Source organism: Lontra canadensis, unplaced genomic scaffold, assembly GCF_010015895.1.
Source record: "Lontra canadensis isolate GAN:19392208 unplaced genomic scaffold, GSC_riverotter_1.0 scaffold17, whole genome shotgun sequence".
NCBI classification, from domain to species: domain Eukaryota; kingdom Metazoa; phylum Chordata; class Mammalia; order Carnivora; family Mustelidae; genus Lontra; species Lontra canadensis.
In genome coordinates, this window is record NW_022631011.1 from 10048952 (window position 1) to 10069825 (window position 20874).

Consider the following 20874-nt stretch of genomic DNA (forward strand, 5'->3'; position numbering starts at 1 on the left):
ATCTTTCTATTTCTCTTCTGTTGCTGGGTTTAGGGTTTGTTTTTTTTGTTTGTTTGGTTTTTTGTTTGTTTGTTTGTTTTTTGTTTGGTTTTTTGTTTTTTTTTTTTTTGCTGTTCTTTCTCCAGCTCCTTTAGGTGTAGGGTTAGGTTGTGTATTTGAGACTTTTCCTGTTTCTTGAGGAAGGCTTGTATTGCTATAAACTTTCCTCTTAGGACCCCCTTTGCTGCATCCCAAAGATTTTGAACAGCTGTGATACCATTTTCATTTGTTTCCCTGAATTTTTTTAATTTGTCTTTAATTTCCTGGTTGACCTATTCATTCTTTAGTAGGATGCTCTTTAGCCTCCATGTATTTGAGTTCTTCCCAACTTCCCTCTTGTGATTGTGTTCTAGTTTCAAAGCATTGTGGTCCAAAAATATGGAGGGAATAATCCCAATTTTTCTTACCTGTTAAGACCTGATTTGTGACCCAGGATGTGATCTATGCTGGAGAATGTTCCACATGCATTAGAGAAGAATGTGTATTCTGTTGCTTTGGGGTGGAATGTTCTGAATATATCTATGAAATTCATCTGGTCCAGTGTGTCATTTAAAGACTTTTATTTCCTTGTGGATCTGCTTATATAATCTGTTCATTTCAGTAAGGGGGATGTTAAAGTCCCCTATGATTATCGTTGTCGATGTGTTTCTTTGATTTTGTTATTAATTGGCTTATATAATTGTCTGCTCCCATGTTAGGGGCATAGATATTTAAAATTGTTAGATCATCTTGCTGGATAGAGCCTTTAATTATGATATACTGTCTTTCCTCTATCTTACAGTCTTTGGTTTAAAATCTAATTTGTCTGATATAAGGATTGCCACCCAAGCTTTCTTTTGATGTCCATTACCATGGTAAATTGTTTTCCACCCCCTCACTTTCAATCTGGAGGTGTCTTTGAGTCTAAAATGAGTCTCTAGCAGACAGCATATTGATGAGCCTTGTTTTTTTTTTTTTTTTTTTAATCCAGTCTGATACCCTGAGTCTTTTGATGGGGCATTTGGCCCATTTACATTCAGGGTAACTATTGAAAGATAAGAATTTAGTTCCATTGTATTGCCTGTAAGGTGACTGTTACTGTATATTGTCTCTGTTCCTTTCTGGTCTATCTTACTTATAGGCTCCCTCTTTGCTTAGAGGACCCCTTTCAATCTGTCCTGTAAGACTGGTTTGATGTTCACAAATTCTTTTAGGTTTTATTCATCCTGGAAGCTTTCTATCTCTCATTCTATTTTCAATTACAGCCTAGCTGGATATAGTATTATTGGCTGCATATTTTTCTCACTTAGTGCTCTGAATATATTATGCCAGTTCTTTCTGGCCTGCCAGGTCTCTATGGGTAACTGTGCTCTCAATCTAATATTTCTACTGTTGTATGTTACAGACCTCTTGCTGCTTGCAGGATTTTATCTTTGTCTCTGAGACCTGTAAGTTTTACTATTAGCTATAGTGGTGTTGACATATTTTTTTATTGATTTTGAGAGGGGTTCTCTGTGCCCCCTGGATTTTGATGCTTGCTCCCTTCCCCAAATTAAGGAAAATTCTCTGCTATAATTTGCTCCAATATACCTTCTGCCCCTCTTTCTCTTCTTCCAGGATCCCAATTCTCCCCTCGTGGTCCAGTATTTATCCTTCTTGTTCTCAGCTTCCTTATTTTCCACCATTTGGTCTTCTTTATCACTAATTCTCTCTTCTGCCTCATTTATCCTAGCAGTTAGAGCTGCCATTTTTTTATTGTACCTCATTAATAACCTTTTTGATTTCAATGTGGTTAGATTTTGATTCTTTTATTTCTCCAGAAAGGGATTCTCTAGTATCCTCTATGGTTTTTTTTCAAGCCCAGCTAATATCTTCATAATCATCATTCTGAACTCTAGTTCTGACATCTTACTAATATCCGTATTGATTAGGTCCCTGGCAATTGATACTGCCTCTTCTTCTTTATTTTTGAGATGGTTTTTTCCTTTTTATCATTTTGTTCAGAGAAGAATAGATGAATGAGAGAACAAAATGCTAAAACGACTCCCAGAAAAATACACAGTAAACAAATCAGAAGAGACCCAAAACCAGGGGGAAAAGAAAAAGAAAAAAAAAAAAAGTATGATCAGGCTGGTGAATAGAACAGAACCACATATTAAATTTTGGGTGTATTTTGGTCTGTTAGAAGAAACTGTCCCCCAAATTTTTAAAGAAAAACATGTAAATATATACAAAAATAAGGGCAAATAAGATGAAGGAATATGACTGTAAAGATGAAAATTTAAAAAGATTTTTAAAAAGGAATTGATAAGTTGGTTGAAAAAAGAAAGGAAAAACAAAAAACAAAAAAGAGAATGTGGTCAGGCAGTAGACTAGAACAAAGCCATACACTATATTTAGGGTATATTTTGGTCTGCTGGAAGAAACTGTATCCCAAAATTTAAAAAAAAGAAATCTTATATATATATGTATACAAAAATAAGGTTAAATACAATGAAAGGGTAGAATTTGACTGTAAAAGTGAAAATTTAAAAAGATTTTAAAAAACGAATTGATAAGATGTTGGTTGAAAAAGGAAAGATGAAAAATTTAAAAAAAAATAGAAAAAAGTAAAGAAAATTTTAAAAATTAACTTTGAAAGATTAAAGAATCATGAGGGAAAAACCATGAATTCTATGCACTGTACTCCTCAAGTGCTGGAGTTTTGCAGTTCTTATTGATTGGTAAACTTGGTCTTGGCTGGATGTTCTTGCTGATCTTCTGTGGGAGGGGCCTCTTGCAGTGATTCTCAAATGTCTTTGCTGGAGGCGGAATTGCACCGCCCTTGCCAGGGGCTGGGCTAAGTAATCTGTTCAGCTTTGCTCTGTAGCTTTTGTTCCCTGAAAGCTTTCCATATTTAGTGCACAGTTTCATTCATGAGAATGAAAACTGTGGCCTCCCAATCTCTGGACTCTGAGGAGCAGAGAACTTGGGGCCCACTCCTCAGTGGGCCCTAAGAAAAAAAGTGGTCAGTCAGTTCTGTCTCCCTGGTTTCCGGCTGCACTCCGCATTCACCCGGCCTGTGACTGAGCATTTCTGTCTGGCACATGATCCCGTTTGGAGTTTTCAAACTCAGCAGATTCCTGCAGTACACACCCATGCTGCTTCTCCCCGGGGAGGGAAGGGGTGTCTCCCCAGATCTGCCACTTGTTGGGTCCCTGCACAAAGAATAGTGCCCCAGCTGTGCCACAGATCATGGTTTATGGAACCCCAAACTGAGAGTCCACTCCTCTGCTCCATCTTTGCAGCCAGGTTCCCCGTTCTGATACTCAGGAGCTCTACCACAATCAAGTCTTTCTGTGATCCCGAAGGTCCTGAGACCACACTGTCCCAGCAAGGGTTCCACCCTTAGCCACTGGAGTGATGTCCCTCAGCAGAGCAGACTTCTAAAAATTCTCATTTTGTGCTTCACTGCTCTATCACTTGCCAGTAGCTGGCTGACAGAGGCTCCCTCCCTCCATGGTCTATCTTCATAAATATCGTCTCAGATTCACTTCTCCACATGTCCTACCTTCCAGAATGTGGTCGCTTTTCTGTTCATAGGATGGCTTCTATTCTTTTCTTCAATCTCCTGTTGAGTTTGTAGGTGTTCAGAACAGTTTAATAACTATCTAGGTGAATTCCTGGGGCCAGATGAAATTTAGGTATCCTACTTCTCCACCATCTTGCTCCTCCCCCTCTTGTTAGTCTTTATTTTAAAATTAATTTTGTCTGATGTAAGTGTTGCTACTCCAGCTTTCTTTTGATATCCATTTGTATGATAGACGTTTCTCCATCCCCTCATTTTCAATCTGCCACTGTTTTTAGGGATAAAATGAGTTTCTTATAGAGAGCATATTGATGGGTCTTGGTTTTCCACCACTTTGCCCCACTGTGTCTTTCTTTTTTTAATATTTTATTTATTTATTTATTTGACACAGAGAGAGAGCACAAGTAGGCAGAGCAGCAGACAGAGAGGGGGAAGCAGGCTCCCCACCAAGCAGAGAGCCCGATGCGGGGCTCGATTCCAAGACCCTGGGATCAGGAACTGAGCCAAAGGCAGAGGCTTAACCCACTGAGCAACCCAGGTGTGCCCCCCTCCACTGTGCCTTTTGATTATAGCATTTAGTCCATTTATATTCAAAGTAATTATTGATAAATATGTATTTATTGCCATTTTATTACTTGTTTTGTGGTTATTTCTGAAGATTTTCTCTGATCCTTGCTTTTCATGTTTTGCTCGTTTTGTTTAGTTATAATTTGGATTTCTTTCTCTTTGTACTTTGCATATTTACCGGTGGCTTTTGGTATATATGGTTACCATTAGGTTTATATATAATCTCTTTTGCATATAGCAGTGTATATTAAGTTGATTGTTGTTTACATTTGGACCCATTCTTTACTCTCCTCCTCTCCATGTATTGGGTATATGTTGTCCTATTTTACATCCTTTTATCTTGTGAATTCCTTGACTCATTTTTTTTACGGCAATATTCATTTTCACTGCTTTTGTGCTTTCTGCCTCTATACTGTCACTGGTCTCTCCTTTTTACCCAGAGAGTCCCCTTTGATATTTCTTTTAGGGCTAGTTTAGTGATTATGAACTCCATTAGTTTTCTGTTTGGGCAACTCTCTCTGCTTCTATTCTGCATGATAGCCTCACTGAATAGTCTATTCTTGGCTGCAGATTTTTCCCATTCAGCACATTGAATGCCACTTCCTTTTTTCTTGGAAAGTTTCTGCTGAAAAATTCCCTCCTAGCCTTCTAGGTTTTCCCTTGTATGTGACTGTCTTCTTTTGTCTTCCTGCTTTTTTTTAATCACCCCAGTTTGCTAATTTATTGATAATATGTCTTGGTGGGGAACTGCTTTTGTTGATTTTGATGGGAGTTTTCTCTGCCTCCTGGATCTGGATATTTGTTTCCTTTCCCAGATTAGGAAAGTTTTTAGCTATTGTTTTGTCAAATAAATTCTCTTCCCCCTTTTCTCTGTCTTCTTTAAGGACTCCTAAAATATTCATACTATAACTTTAGATGTAGTCACTGAGTTTCCTAAGTCTATTCTTGTTTTGCATGATTTTTTTTCCAGTTTGATTATTTTCCATTTCTCTGTTTTCTAAGTCATTAATTTGCTCCTCTGTTTCTTCCAACCTGCTGTTCACCATCAAGTGTATTTCTCATTTGATTTATTGAGCCCTTGATCTCTGCTATGTTCCTTATCTCTGTGTTAAGGGTCTCACTGATGTTCTGCACTCTTTTCTCAAGTCCAGTGAGTAACCTTATGGTCATTGCTTTAAATTCTCTATTAGACATGCTACTTATATTGGTTTCACTTAGATTGCTGGCCATGGCCTTGTTTTGTTCTTTAATTTGGGTTAAATTTTTCTTTCTCCTCATTTTTTCTGCCTCTCTGTAAATATTTCTGTGTTAGGAAGGTCACCTATGTCTTTTGCTTTTGAAAGTAGTGACTTTATGGGTGCCTGGGTGGCTCAGTCAGTCAAGCATTGCCTTCAGCTCAGGTCATGATTCCAGGGTCCTGGGATCGAGTCCCACGTTGGGTTTCCTGCTCAGTGGGAAACCTGCTTCACCCTCTACCTCTGCGCCTTATGCATGTGCATGTGCTCTCTCAAATAAATAAAATCTTAAAGAAAGAAAGAAAGTAGTGACTTCATGAAGAAGAGGTCCTGGCGTGTGTTGCAGTGTAGTCTCTCCTGTTCATCTGAACTTGGCACTTCAGGAGGATATCCTGTGTGTGTTGCCTATATCCTGCTGTTGTGTCTGAGTCACTTTTATTTTCAGTGTAGTTATATGCACTGACTCTGCCTGCTCTGGGCTCTCCTTGCTCACTGCGGTATTAGTGCGACTCGGGCAGTCCAGCTCTGATGTATATGCCTGCAAGGGAACTTGATGGCAGGGCACTAGGCATTAGCAAAATTTGCACTGGGCCACTAGTTCTATGCCAGATTTGTAGAAGCACTGTAGCACCTGAGGGTTGCATGAAAGCTCGGCTACAATGCCCAGGGATGGCTGGGTGCACCTGAGGCTGGCAAGTGACAGTAGCTGGGGGCATGCGGCAACTAGGTGGGATGCCTGATGGCAGCTGTGGACCCACTGGTTGCTAGGTAGGAATGTACAAGTTTTACAAACTTTGTCCTGATCCCAGGGCCAAACCTACCAGGCTTGGAGTGGGCAAGTCCTCAGGAGAACTTGTGAGCATGGCACACTGCTAGCAGGTTAGGTACCAAGTGTCTGTGCAGCTCTGCCTCCCACAGATGGTCCTGTGTTTATGCTGGTGAGTAGGGGGAGGAAAATTCCACCTACCATCTCCCTCATTTTCAGAGAAGTCCCCCAACATGCTCTGAAATCTGTATGAAGAGATCTGTCTCCCATTTGCTCCTGGTATTGTGTAAACTGCTGTCTCTATATTGTCTTTCCTTGCAGGCCGCTGTCCCTTGCCCTCCTGGCTGGACTGCCTCTACTTGGCTTGTCCCAGTTCTCCCAGTGCTGAGTCAGCTGATTTTTAAAGCTGCTGGCTCTAAGTCCCACTGGTTATACAAACTTACACAGTTAAGCAACTCTGATTTTCAGAGCCAAACTTTATGGGGATTAGGCCTCCCCGTGTGAGCTCCCTGGTATGAGGGTCCATTTCTCTGCTGTCTCCCTGCATGCAGCTACCTACCTCCTAAGGGGGTTAAGCCTCCTTCCACCTTTCTCACCTTCCTAACCTTTCAGATGCAGCTTCTTCTCTATATTTTGCTGTGGGGTTTTTTCTTCCAGCCTTTGATCACTCTCTTGTTCATTGACTTGGATGTGGATGATACCTAGTTGTAAACATGAGAGGGATGAACTCAGGGTCCTCCTCCTACACCCTCTTCCCAACCTCCTTTAAAGTAATTATCGATAAATATTTACTTACTGCCACAATTGTTTTCTGGTTGTCCTGTAATTCTTTCATGTTCCTTTCTTCTCTTGTTGTCTTATGATTTGGTGACTTTATTTCCTTCTCTTTGTTTTTTATGTATCATTTTTAGTTTGTGATTATCCTGAGGTTCACATATAACACCCTCTGTATGTAGCGATCTATTTTAAGTAGAGGGTTGCTTAGGTTCAAACACATTTTACAAGCACTGCATTTTTATGCCCCTCCCCATTTTTTGTATTTATGTCACAATTTGTATTATTTTGTTTATCCTTTAACTGATTATTGTAGATATAACTGATTTTACTACCATTGCCTTTTAACTTTTATATTAGCTTTATAAGTAGTTGATGTACTACCATCAGGGTATGGTTGCTTATACCAGTGAAATTTTTTTCTTAATTTTCACACGCTGTGGCTTCTTTTCTATTTAAAGAAGTCCCTTTAACATTTCTTGTAAGGCCAGTGTAGTGGTTATGAACTCCTTTATCTTTTGCTTGTCTGGAAAACTTTATCTCTACTTAAATGCTGAAGGATAATTTTGCTGGATAGAGTATTCTTGGTTGGCAGTTCCTTTCTTTCTATACTTTGAATATATTGTGCGATTCCATTCTGGCTTGCAAAGTTTTTGCTGAAAAAATATTCTCCTAGTCTTTTATGGGTTTCCCTTGTAAGTTAAGTTGGTTTTTTTCTTGCTGCTTTTAAGAGTCTCCTTTTCCTTAGATAATTCTGTGTCCTGGTGTGGGGCTCTGAGTTCTACTTATTTGGAACTCTGCACTTCCCAGATGTGGGATGTCTCTTTCCTTCTCCAGGTTGGGGAAGTTTTCAGCCGTTATTTCTTCAAATAAGTTTTGTGTCCCTTTCTCCCTGTCTCTCCTCCCAGGACCCCTTTATGCTAATGTTCATTTGCTCTCTGTTCTTTCATAAATCCTTTAAGGTATCGTTACTCTTTTAAATTTTTTCTTTTTGCTGCTCTGATTAAATGAGTTCCACTACCCTGTCTTTGAGTTCACTGACCCCTCTACCACTTCATCTAGTCTGCTCTGGAACCCCACCATTGTATTTTTCAGTTCAATCATTGTATCCCTCAGCTCTGGGATGTCTGTGTGTTACTTTTTTATATTGTGTATCTCTTAGTTGAAGTTCTCACTTTGTTCATTCATTTCTCTGTTGAGCTCAACATGAGCATATTTGTGACTGCTATTTTGAACCCTTAGGTAAATCACTTATCTCCATTTCATTAAGATCTTTCTGAAGTTTTATCATGTTCTTTTGTTTGGGATGTATTACTCTTTTTTTTCTCTACCTTGGTTTCTGTGCATTAGGTAAAATAGCCACTTCTTCCAGTCTGGAAGGCATGGTCTCATGCTGGAGGTGAATGAACCTTGTTCAACCTTGCCCTTACTCTTTGTTGTCTCTCAAACCTTTGTGATTGTCCAGGCAACCTTCTTTGTCCTTAATGACTCCCAGTGGTTGAAGACTTGCTGAGACCTGTCCTGTTCCAAAGGGGAAGATCTCTTTCAGCACCTAGATAAGGCTGGTTGGAAGCTGGGCCCTCAGGCAGCAGCTTTTTAGCCCTTGAACAATGAGGGGGTTAAGAACAACAGCCCCTCTGCATGGTGGAAAATCTACCTATAAGCTGACTCCCTAAAACTTGTTGACTGGAAGCCTTACTGATAACATAAACAGTCAACATGTACTTTGTATGTTTTATGTATCATACACTGGATTCTTACAATAAAGCTAGAATAAAGAGAATGTTAGTTAAGAAATTGTAAGAGAAAATACATGTACAATACATTATTGTTTTTATTGGAAAAAAAAATCCATAGAGGTGGATCTGCACATTTCAAACCTGTGCTGTTTAAGGGTCAACTTTATACACCTTTCAGGGAAGACTAGTAAATGAATGTTTTTCTCTGGTCCCTCTACACTAGTAGATAGCCAGTCATGAGCTATCTCTTTGCTTACTGTCCCATTGAACTGATAAACATAAGCCCTGCTGGCCACCGGAGCCGGGGTATTGAGAGCTGTGTCCTCTAGGTGGCAGCCAAAAAAAAGACAGAGTGCCATACATTTACATAGGTCCTTTCACAGAGATGCTGGTGACCCAGAGCATGGCAGAGGGATAGTGCGAACATGATGCCCACAGGCCTCCTGGTTCTGGGCAGAGGACAGACCTTTGGGCCACAGCTTTTAAAGATCTACTAATAGGCCTCTTTCATGGAAAGACTGGCCTTCCTGTCCGCTGCCTCTGTACTGCGCCATGGTGTGGTTCAGGATTTCTTTTCCTTCCCACAGTCTGTGGTCACACTGCTTTGAAAAATGAAGAGATAGACCAGACGGAGTGGTTAGGCAGCAAAGCAAGGTTTATTGAGTGATAGTACAAAGCTCCTAAAGAGGGAGCGGAGCTGAGAGGGTTGCCACTGGAGTTTCTAAGTCTAGGGGGTTTTATGGGCTTTGTGATGGGCTATTTGAATCTGACGAACCCTCCATGCACCTGTCTTGCAATCAGGTTTTTGTCCTCTTTCTGTCACAGGGGAAAGGGTGAAGGGCTCCTTCCAGGGTGGTGTAAAATCCTTTAAAGTACAGTTTCCTTTTAGGGGTGTGGAGGGGGCTTGTCCCTACCTGCCTCTCTTCCAACTATTCTTTATCAGTGGGATAGCCGATTCAGAACTATTTCTTTGTTATAGTCCTGTGGGACCTAGAAATGGAAGCCCCCTGGCCACCAGAACCGAGTAATCAAGGGGTGTCCCTTAGTCAGTAGATACAAAGGCCAGTGTTATCAGGTAGGTGCACAGGCTCTTCTCTGGGAGATACTCCTGGCCTGGAGCAAGGCAGAGAGGGTGGAGATGATGCCCTCCAGACTCCCTGTTCCCTGGGCAGTATTTCTGTTGGCCCCTAGATGTGTGTGAAATTAGGTAACTGTCACTCAGGCGGATGCTGTGAGATAAACAAATAATCTGCTTTCACAAGAAGTCTGGGTACTTTCAGTTGGCTGCCTCTACAAAAGGCCCTGGAATGGGAAATCTGCATGCACAAGCCCTTCAAGAACTGTTTCTCAATTTGCTTTATAGCCTTGTGGATCTTGTGGAGCCAGCCGCTTTGGCTTTCAAAGCTAGGTGTCTGGGGAGCTCATCTCTCAGATGCAGATCTTAAAAGGTGGCGTGCCCTGATATAGGGTTCACACCCTTTCCTCCTTAGATCAGGTTTGTGAATTATCTCCTGATTGTGTATTGCCAGTGACAGTGGTGGGGTTTATGGTGAGTTGTGTCTCAGCCTCTTGAACCCACTTCAATGTGCATTTTTCTTCTCATTCACCCAGTGTGTAGGAGTTGCTAAGCCAGCTTCTGGATTTCTTTCAGAGGGAATTATTGCATATGTAACTGTGGATTTGGTGTTTGTATGGGAGGAGGTGAGTTCAGGAACTTTCTATATTGCCATCTTGAACTAGAACTCTATAATGGAGTTTGTAGGTGATTACCAGAATCCTCCCATTTTGGGGATCTAAAACATAAATATTATCCCCATTTGCTTTGGGGCATAGCCCTGTGCCCTTTCTCAGTCCTGACCTAACACTCAGCTGCTTTGTGATTTCTAGAAAAATAACTGTGTGCTACCTGAGGATGTGAAGAATTTTTACCTGATGACCAATGGCTTCCACATGACATGGAGTGTGAAGCTGGATGGTGAGTCAACCTTCTTGCTGTAGGGGAATGTTTCTCTGGCTGAGAGTTTGGGTATCTGGATGGTTGTCATGAGTTCTCCTAAAGTGCAGTGTCCAAAAGCTATGATTTTTCCCCCAAAGCCAACAAATACTATCATTGCTTCACCCACCATCCACTATGCCAGAGTCTGGCTGGTTTCCTTTTTTTGATGATTCCCAAAGCCTTTCTGTCTCTCTCACAGCTGGCTAGAGGCACTTTTTATAGCTTATTACTGAATGTTTACCATGAACTTTTAGATTGGAATTATTTCCTCCATTGGTCTAGAAACCATTCTTATCACGATCCTTCTGTCACAAGAGTCCTTCTTTGAAGCATGACTATGGCCTTTGGAGTTTAGAGTGAGAGAGAGAATGGACAGAGACTAGACCAATGGTCAGGTTTTCCCTTACCTACATCATGAAGATAGGCAAGCCCCTTCACAAGTGGCCCACAGAGAAGAAACAAGTCACAGAGTTTTCATGAATGAGTCCCTGCTCATTTTTCTAATACCTTCTCTCATTTAATCCTCCCAATCCTAGCCTTCTTATGCTGTCCCCATTACCATCCCCCTTTCTGTCATTTCCTGGATAGTTAAAGTCAACAGCAGAGGCAGCTTCTGGTATTTCCCTCCATAATGGTCTGTTCTGCTTGGACTTCATATAGTCTGTATACCAGCTCTTTCACTGCCTTTGGGTTTTTTTTCAGCAGTTGGATTTCTAAGTCTTTGTATGCCATCCGGTGGCCATCATCCTATATGACAAGGATTCTATATAATAAGGAAGATATACAGTTACCTGTTCCTTATTTACACCCTAATCACAGAAGACTAGGAATCAGGCAAGGCTGGTTCCTAGTCTTCTGTCAAGTTCTCTGCAATGAGTATGAAAAAATGACAACTAGAAGGGGAGCCATCTTCCATCTTGGAAAGCTTACAAGAGAAGAACGGGTCAGTTATATAACCAAAGCTGTTACTTCTATGGGAATTATAACCCTTCATGCAAGGGAAGGGGGGAGCAAAAACATTTTTTGGTCCTTTGCTCTTCAAACAGGGTCCCGAGCCTTGATTTCTGGGTTCTTTTTGAGCATCCCCTTTTTAAATTTTCTTGATTACTCTGTCCTAATGCATGCAGTGGGGTCTCTTCACCCATGACTCTTGTTAAAAAAGGTTGGTGTTCTGGGGCATATGGTGCATTGATCCTCTTCCTTCCACTTTCCATTAGATTCCTTAGCCCTGGGATACTAGCCAGGCTTAAGTTATTCCGGCAGAAGTTCTTATGATGATCATGGTAATGAGGCTGTTTCTCTTTGCTCCTGTTTCCATAGAGCACACCATTCCATTGGGCAGCATGGCAATTAACAGCATCTCAAAACTGACGCAACTCAACCAGTCTTCCGTGTATTCACTCCCGAATGCACCAACTCTGGCAGACCTGGAGGATGACGCACTTGCAGGTAACCTGAAGGAACTTGTGCTCTGAGTTAGAAGTTAGCCTGTTTGTTTCCCTTTTATAATGCTGAAAGCCGTAAGAAGATGCTGTGGCATTGTAGTACCTTTCCCCAAGCCAAAACCTTCCCCGCTGTGGCTCCTTAGGACCGTGGGAATAACATACAAAAACAGCCTGTATCCATAAAGGAAATTGTCGTGAAGAAATGCCAAGGTTGAGATTTTTGTTTTGTTTCCAGTACCCACTTCAGGCCTGGCACATAGTCGGTACTTAATGAATGTTTAGTAAATGAATGAATGTTACAGATCACTTGACTCAGCATTTCAGTATCAAGAGCTTTCAGGGAGCATGGACTCTAAATGCAGCTCCCTTCCTCCCTCCAGGCTCTTTGCCATCTCTGATTCAAATGGCTGCGAAAAGCTATGAGCAACTGCACATAAGTGAGGACTTTGTCGATTAGAATTGTGTTTGGGTGCGTATGTCAGAGACCCAGTTACAATATCTAAACTAAATAGGAGTTTATTTTTCTCATAACCAGAAATCTGGAACGAGGCTGATGCAGCTGTTTGAGAACGTCAATAATAAAGTCTCCCACTGGCTTTCTCCTGCACCAGCCTTTGGATATGGCCTTCATCCTCATCATTGAAGAATGTGGGCTGTACCTCCAAGCTTCCTGTCTATGTACCAGGGAGGAAAAAGAAGAGTGAAAGGCAAAACAACAATAAAAACTGTCTTTTGGCAGAATCTCTTCTTTTTTATCAGGAAAACAATAGTTTTCTCAGAAGTTCCTCCCAAAAGCCATTGGCCAGAACAGAGTCAAAAGTTTACCCATAGCTGCAGGGAATCTGAGGAAGTATGGTTAGCTGTGCCAGTGTTTTCCCCTCAAACAGAACTGGGGTTTAAGAAAGAAAGGGAGAATGAATATTGACTAAGCAACTAGTGTCTCCAATACCAAGGCCTTGGCTGCACTGAAGGTCTGGCAGAGAGAACTGATGCAAGGCTTCTCCATCAACTGCACAAGCAGGTCTACACTAGTTCAGGCAAGGCATCCCTTGGAGATACGCAGGTTCAGTTGCAGACCACACGAATAAAGCAAGTGCAAATGTATTTATTGGTTTCCCAGTGCTTATACAAATTAGGCTTATACTATGTTATGGCCTTTAAAGTGTGATTTCTAAAAAAACAGTGTACAACCTTAATCAAAAAGTACTTCATTGCTAACATGTCAACCATCATCAGCTCTCAGCAAGTTGTAATCTTTTTGCTGATGGAGGGTCTTGCCTCCATGTTGATGGCTGCTTAATGACCGGGGAGGTGGGTTGCTGAAGGTTAGGGTGGCTTGGCAATTTCTTAAAACAATGAAGTTTCCTGCATTGATTGACACTTCCTTCCATGAATAATTTCTTTATACTGTGCCATGCTGTTTGATAGCATTTTACCCACAGTAAAACTTTTTTCAAAATTGGTGTCTGTCTTCTCAGACACTGCCACTGTTTAATCATCTAAGTTTATGTGATAGTCTAAATCCTTTGTGCTGATTTCAATAGTCTTCATAGCCTCTTCACTAGGAGTAGAAGCCATCTCAAGAAACTACTTTACTCATCCATAAGAAGCAAGTCCTCATCCATACAAGTTTTATCAGGGGATTGCCAACAATTCAGTCACATCTTCAGGCTCTCCTTCTAATTCTAGTTCTCTTGCTGTTTCTACCACATCCAGTTACTTCCTCCACTGAAGTCTTGAATCCCTCAAAGTCATCCCTAAGGGTTGGAATCAACTTCTAGAGTCCTGTTAATGTTGATAGTTTGACATCTACCCATGAACCATGAATGTTCTTAATGGCACCTAGAATGATGAATCCTTCCCAGAAGGTTTTCAGTTTACTTTCCCTGGATCTATCAGAGGAATCACTGGTTATAGCTCCTATAGCCTTATGAAATATGTTTCTTGAATATTCAGACATATAAGTTCAAATGACTTCTTGATCCATGGGTTGCAGTATGGACGTTGTGTTATCAGGCATAAGAACATTCATCTCTTTGTACATCTCCGTCAGAGTTCTTGGGTGACCCACGTGCATTGTCAATAAGCTGTAATATTTTGAACTTTTTTTCTGAACAGTTGTTCTCAACAATTGGCTTAAAATACTGAGTAAACCATGTTGATAGCAGATGTGCTATCATCGGGGCTTTCTTGTTTCATTTATAGAGCACAGGCAGAGTTGATTTAGCATAATTCTTCAAGGCCCTAGGATTTGCAGAACGGTCCATGAGCATCGGCTTCAACAAAGTCACCAACTGCAGCAGTCCCTACAAAGAGTCAGCCCATCCTTTGAGGCGTTGAGGCCAGGCATTGACTTCTTTAGCTTTCAAAATCCTAGGTGGCATCTTCTAACAGAAAGATATTTTGTCTACACTGAGAATCTGCTATTTAGTGTAGCCACCTTTGTTAATAATCTTAGCTAGATATTCCAGATAACTTCCTGGTTTGCCTTGGACTTTTATGTTATAGAGACAGCTTTTCCTCAAACCTCATTAACCAATCTCTGCTAGCTTTAGACTTTACTTCAGCTTCCTCCTCTCTTTCAGCCTTAGAATTGAAGCTAGCCGTGCTCTGGAATAGGCTTTGGTTTAAAGGAATGTTGTGGCTGGTTTGATCTTCTATCCAGATCACTAAAACTTTCTCCATATCAACTATAAGGCTATTTTACTGCCTTACCATTCATGTGTTCAGTGGAGTAGCACTTTTAATTTTCTTCAAGAACATTTCCTTTGCATTTACAAGTTGGCTGTTTGGAACAAGAAACCTAGCATTCAGCCTATCTCAGCTTTCAACATGCCTTCCTCACAAAGCTTTTGATTTGTGAGAAACATGCAATTCTTCTTTTCACTTGAACCTTCCAAGGCCTTTGTAGGGTTATTGATTGGCCTAATTTCATTATTGTCTCACAGGGAATAGAGAAGCCTGAGGGGAGGAAGAGAGAGGGAATGGCCAGTCAGTGATGCATTCAGAACACATACATTTATCAGGTTTGCTGCCTTCTGCAGGTGTGTTTTATGGCACCTCAGAATGGTCAGAGTAGTATCAAAGGACTTTGGTCAAGAAGACAGGCACAAACCTCACCACTACCACATCTCTCAATCCCCACATTTTGCAGGCCCTTGGTCTCTGCAACAGTGACTATGACAACAGCTCCACCGGGCCCTGTGGAAGCCTGAAATCGTGCCTTGCTAAGGTTGAGTGCCCAACCATGCATACTTCACAGATCCGTTGGGGCTGAACTCTCCTCACAGCAGTGGTAGTAGGTCTCATTTCTCGAGCAAACTGGTGCATACCTTGTTAAAACATACCCCTACCCTGGCTGGGGACCAAACACTGCCCACAATAGGCAAAGAGAGCCTCTGCAGATGACTGCACTGAAGGAAAAAGAGTCCAGGACAGAGGGCACACACAACACATATAGGAGACACCTCTGAAGGGCACACACAACCCATATAGGAGACACCTCTGAAGCTCCAGGTCCCAGTGAACAGGGGACACTGTGCTTTAGGGAACTACAGAACTGCTTCTTCATAAGGCCATTACTTTTAAGAGCAAGAGATATGGCTGACTTTCCTAACACATAGAAACAGATGCAGAGTTAGACAAAATGAGACAGAAGAATATGTCCCAAATGAAAGAACAGGACAAAACCACAGCAGGAGACCTGAGTGAAACATAAAATATGCCTGATGGAGAATTTAAAGTAATGGTCATAAAGAGAATCACTGGATTTGAGAAAAGAGTGGAGAACATCAGTGAGACCCTTAAAACAGAGATGAAGAATACAATAAATGAAATTTTAAAATGCATATGGTAGCATAAATAGGAGGCTAGAGGAAGCAGAGGAATGAATTAATGACCCGGAAGACAGAGTAATGGAAAGTAATCAGACTGAACAAGTGAGGGAAAAAAGAATTATGCAAAGTGAGAATAGACTTAGGGAACTCAGTGACTCCATCAACATTATAGCAATACCGGAAGAGATAAACGGGGGGAGGGGCAAAAAATTTATTTGAAGAAATAGTATCTGAAAATTTCCCTTATCTGGGGAAGAAAACAGATATCCAGATCTAGGAAGCACAGAGATACCCCCACCCCAAAAATCAACCTAAGGAGGTCCACACCAAGACACATAGTAATTAAAATGGCAAAAAGTAGTCATAAAGAAAAATTTTAAAAGCAGCAAGACAAAAGAAGACCATCACATACAAGGGAAACTCCAGAAGGCTATCAGCAGATTTTTCAACAGAAACTTTGCAGGCCAGAAGAGAGTAGCAGGGTATAGTCAAAGTACTGAAAGGATAAAGAGTTCCTCAGATAAACGAAAACTAAAGGAGTCCATGACCACTAAACCAGCCCACAAGAAATATTAAAGGGGATTCTGTGAGTGGAAAGGAAAGACAATAATTAAGAATATAAAAAATAGGGCACCTGGGTGGCTCAGTGGGTTAAGCCGCTGCCTTCGGCTCAGGTCATGATCTCAGGGTCCTGGGATCGAGCCCCACGTCGGGCTCTCTGCTCAGCAGGGAGCCTGCTTCCTCCTCTCTCTCTGCCTGCCTCTCTGCCTGCTTGTGATCTCTCTCTGTCAAATAAATGAATAAAAATCTTTAAAAAAAATTTAAAAAAAAAAAGCAAGAAAAATATCTGTAAAAATCAGTCAAGGGATTCACAAAATAAAATTATGTGAAGTATGACACTGTGTACCTAAAATATGGGGGGAAAGGGAGTAAAGAATGGATTCAAACTTTAAAAGGTCACTGATCAAAGATCATCATAACAAACAATGCAAAAGATTGATATATTGCAAGAATTACCAAAATGTAACACAGACACAAAGTAAGCAAATGCTGTTGGAAAAATGGTGCCAAAACACCAACATAAGGTTGGCACAAACCTTCAATGTGTTTTAAAAATAAATAAATAAATAAAGCAAAAAAGCCCCACTATCTGTGAAGCACAATAAAACAAGCTATGCCTGTACTAGAGGGATCCAGGAGCAAAGCCTGGAAAGAGACAGGCCTTGGGAAGAACCCACCACTCAGAGATGTGTGGAGTCCTCAAGAAGGGAAAAGGTCACATCTGCTTCATGTGTGTGCTGGGGCTTTTGAATACCCAAAGGCAAACAAGTTGTTAAATAAGTAGACTGAGTCTTCCCTCCCTTTGACAAAGTTGGAAGATAGAGGTGGACTGGATACTAGAGAGGATTTCAGGGACCCTCAGCTAAGGACAACATAGCTAGCTAGGGGTAGAGACGACATTGTCCTACATACCCATAGAGATAGAAACCACTTGGCCTTTTGGCACCTGCTGAATTTGCACTTTTTAGAATAGTTCAGTAGTTAGACCCTGTCTTATTATACCTAATTGGAAAAATACTTTTCTCAGGGTACTCAATAGTCAAAAAGTGGATGATCAGGAAAAAATACCAGGATATACAACCAGGCAAATAAAACTGCTAAAGAACACATGAAAACCTAAGTAAATCTGTTAGAGATTTAGAGATCTCTGTTAGAGATAAGTAAATCTGTTAGAGATCTGTTAGAGACATTTAAGACAGCATAAAGGCTTCCTATAGAAGAAAAGTAAAATTTCTCGAACAATTGATACATTGAAGAATATAAATAAGATTTAAGTTGGTAGCCTGATAAACCAAGTGCAAAACTTATTTAAAAGCACAGATAAATTTAAAAGGGGGAAATTATGAGGGGAAAGGTGGAAGGGTAAGAAAAATAGAAAATAGGGTACCTGGGTGGCTCAGTTGTTAAGTGTCTGTCTTAAGCTCAGGTCATGATCCCAGGGTGCTGGGATCGAGCCCCGCATCAGGCTTCCTGCTCAGTGAAAAGCCTGCTTCTCCTTCTCCCAGTCCTCCTGCTCGTGTTCCCTCTCTCACTGTCCCTCTGCCTCTGTCAAATAAATAAATAAAATCGTAAAAAAATAAAAGAAAATAGAAAATAGATCCAGAAGTCCTTTCATTGTCATTACAGGTGCTCATAAGAAAAAGACTAGATAGAAAGGGAAGAAACACTAATAAAAGAAAATTTCTCTGCAAATTGAAAGGGCTCTGAGACCTAGGTTAAACTGGTGAGAAAAGAGACACCTAGCTATTGTATAATGTGGGAAAGAATTATAGGCTTCTAGGCAAAAATAAATTACTTGTGATGAAATAATCAGACGGATACCAGACTTCTCTTTTGTGGCAGTGGAAACTAGAGATAAAAAGCATGTACACATTACTGAGCAACAAAGAGTAAAAATAGAATCCTATGTATACAGACCACATATACCTCTCAGTTTATTTAAAAAAATATGGAAGGATATGTAAAACTTCAAGAATATTTATACTCTAACCAGAAGACAAATGCAACTGAATGGAGGTCCCAAGATGTGGGAGGAAAGGAAGGGATCAGTGAACCTCCCATGAAAGAGTTAGGGTGCATTTAATCTTAATAGATAGGAGTCTTTCTAGACAGGAATGTGTTGTATAACTTCTTTTTTTTTAAGCTTTTATTTATTTGAGAGAGAGCACAAGCTGGGTGGGGGTGCAGACACAGGAAGAGGAAGAAGTAGATTCCCTGATGAGTGCAGAGCCAGATGTGGGGCTCAATCCCAGGACCCTGAGATCATGACCTGGGCTGAAATCAAGCATTAGACGTTCAATTCATTGAGCACCCAGGTGCCCCCTAAGAATTCTTAAGTAATAGTTACACAACACAGGGGCACCTGGGTGGCTCAGGTCATGAGATTGAGCCCCACATTGGGCTTTACGCCCAGTAGGCATCTGCTTCCCTCCCTCACCCTTTGCCCCCACCTTACCTCTTCCCCGGCATGCCTGTGCTCTCTCACTCTAAAATCTTTGAAAAAAGAAAAAAAAAATTCTTGGAAAGGGGGACACAGTGCAAGGAATATTGTACTGTAATTGATACTTGAGCAATGTGGAGGTTAATGACACTGACCCTCCATGAAGTCAAAAATCCCAGTAGAACTTTTGACTCCCCCAAAACTTAATTACTAATAACCTACTCTTGACTGGAAGTCTTGCCAATAACATACAAAATACATGTTAATTGACTGTTATGTATAATATACACTGTATTCCTACAATAAATTAAGAGAAAAGTAAATGTTATGGAAATCGTAAGGAAAAGAAAATATATTGATAGCACTGTAAAAAAAATCCATACGTGAGCCCATGCAGTTCAATCTGTGTGTTGTTCAAGGGTCAACTGTATACAGTCTCAGCTAAACCTAAAAGAAAGGAAAAAGGGAAGATATGAAAGTATTATGGGTTAAATTAATGCCCACCCCCTCCCAATTCACATAATGAAGTCCTAACCCCCAGTTGAGAATAAATGTTACCTTATTTGGAAATTGGGTTATTGCAGATGTAAGTGGTTAAGATGAGGTCATACTGGAGTAGGGTGGATCCCAATCCAATATGACTGACATCCTTGAAGACATTTGGAGACACAGGAAGAACGCCATTTGAAGATGAAGGCAGAGATGGGTGGGACTTCTACACATTAAGGATAGCCATAATTTGCTAGGAAACTCCAGAAGCCACGGGAGAAGCATTGAACAGATTTGTTTCCCCACAGCCCTCAAAGGAACCAACTCAGCCAATACTTCGATCTTGGATTTGTAGCCTCCAGAATGGTGAGACTACAAATTTCTGTTGTTCAAGCTGCTCAGTTTTGGTACTTGGTTACAGCAGCCCTAGCAAGTAATCTAGAGAGTGTTCCTGAGGTCCTTAATAGTAGAAAATGTAGGACAAAGGAGGAAAAGCAGCAGAAAGTGGAAGGTCTCCTCCTACTATAGGGAAGAAATAGTACCATCTTATTGGGGGAAACAAGATTACCTTGGTGCTTGAGCTTTCTATTTTTGTGTAATAGATTACCACAAATTTAATGTTTTAAAATTCCACAAATTTATTATATAACAGTTTCATGAGTCAAGAATTCAGCCACAAATAAGTAAGGTCTTCCACTTAGGGTCTTGAGGCTAAAATGAAGGTATCCCCTAATACCACGATCTTATCCAAGGCCCAGAGGCCTCTTCCAAGCTCACTAGTGGTTGGCCTTACTCATTTCTTGCTGTTCTGGGACTTAAGTCCCTATTTTCTTGCTGGCCATTAGCCAGGGCTCACTCTCAACATCTTTAGACTACCCTTAGATTCTAGCCACGTGACCCTCTCACAACATGGCAGTTTACTTCTCAGCCAGCGGGAAAAGCCTCTGCAGTCTGCTCTTACAGTCTCCTATCATGTAAGCTAATCAAGGGAGTGGCTGCTACATCATATTCTCAGGTCCTGACTGTACTCAAGGGCAGGAGGTCCTGCAAGGTGTAGATATCAAGGAGCAGAAATCTTGAGGGCCTTAGAATTCTGCATGCCACACTGTTTAGGAGAAATAATGGTCTATTGTTTTAAATTAGGGTAAAGTCCTATTGATCTGATCATGCAAAGGGGGGGTATAGGGAGGAGGAAGATAACCACTAAATGAATAAAAATCTACATTAAATTTTTAACTTAATAAGGGAATATTGAATCACAGGAGGAAAAATAAGAATTAGGAAACAAAACATTAGGAGAAATAAAACAAGACCGATCAATCCTGATATTAAATGTGCTGGGATTAAATTTCCCTTTTGAAAAATAAAGACTGTTAGATTGATACAAAAAGCAAAGTTCATCTATATGTTATTTTTAGGAGCACACTTAAACTGATGAGA

The 20874-nt window shown here is 40.8% G+C and overlaps 1 protein-coding gene across 2 annotated transcripts in view; it reads left to right on the top strand.

Moving 5' to 3' along the window:
• The window catches only part of TPGS2 (tubulin polyglutamylase complex subunit 2), a 66745-nt gene that overhangs the window by 37526 nt on the left and 8345 nt on the right, over positions 1–20874 (top strand). For both annotated transcript variants that reach the window (XM_032859576.1, XM_032859577.1), the window contains exons 3-4: positions 10555–10642; positions 11984–12112. In XM_032859576.1, the coding sequence (XP_032715467.1) occupies positions 10555–10642; positions 11984–12112 (217 nt within the window). The remainder of the gene's footprint in view (positions 1–10554; positions 10643–11983; positions 12113–20874) is intronic.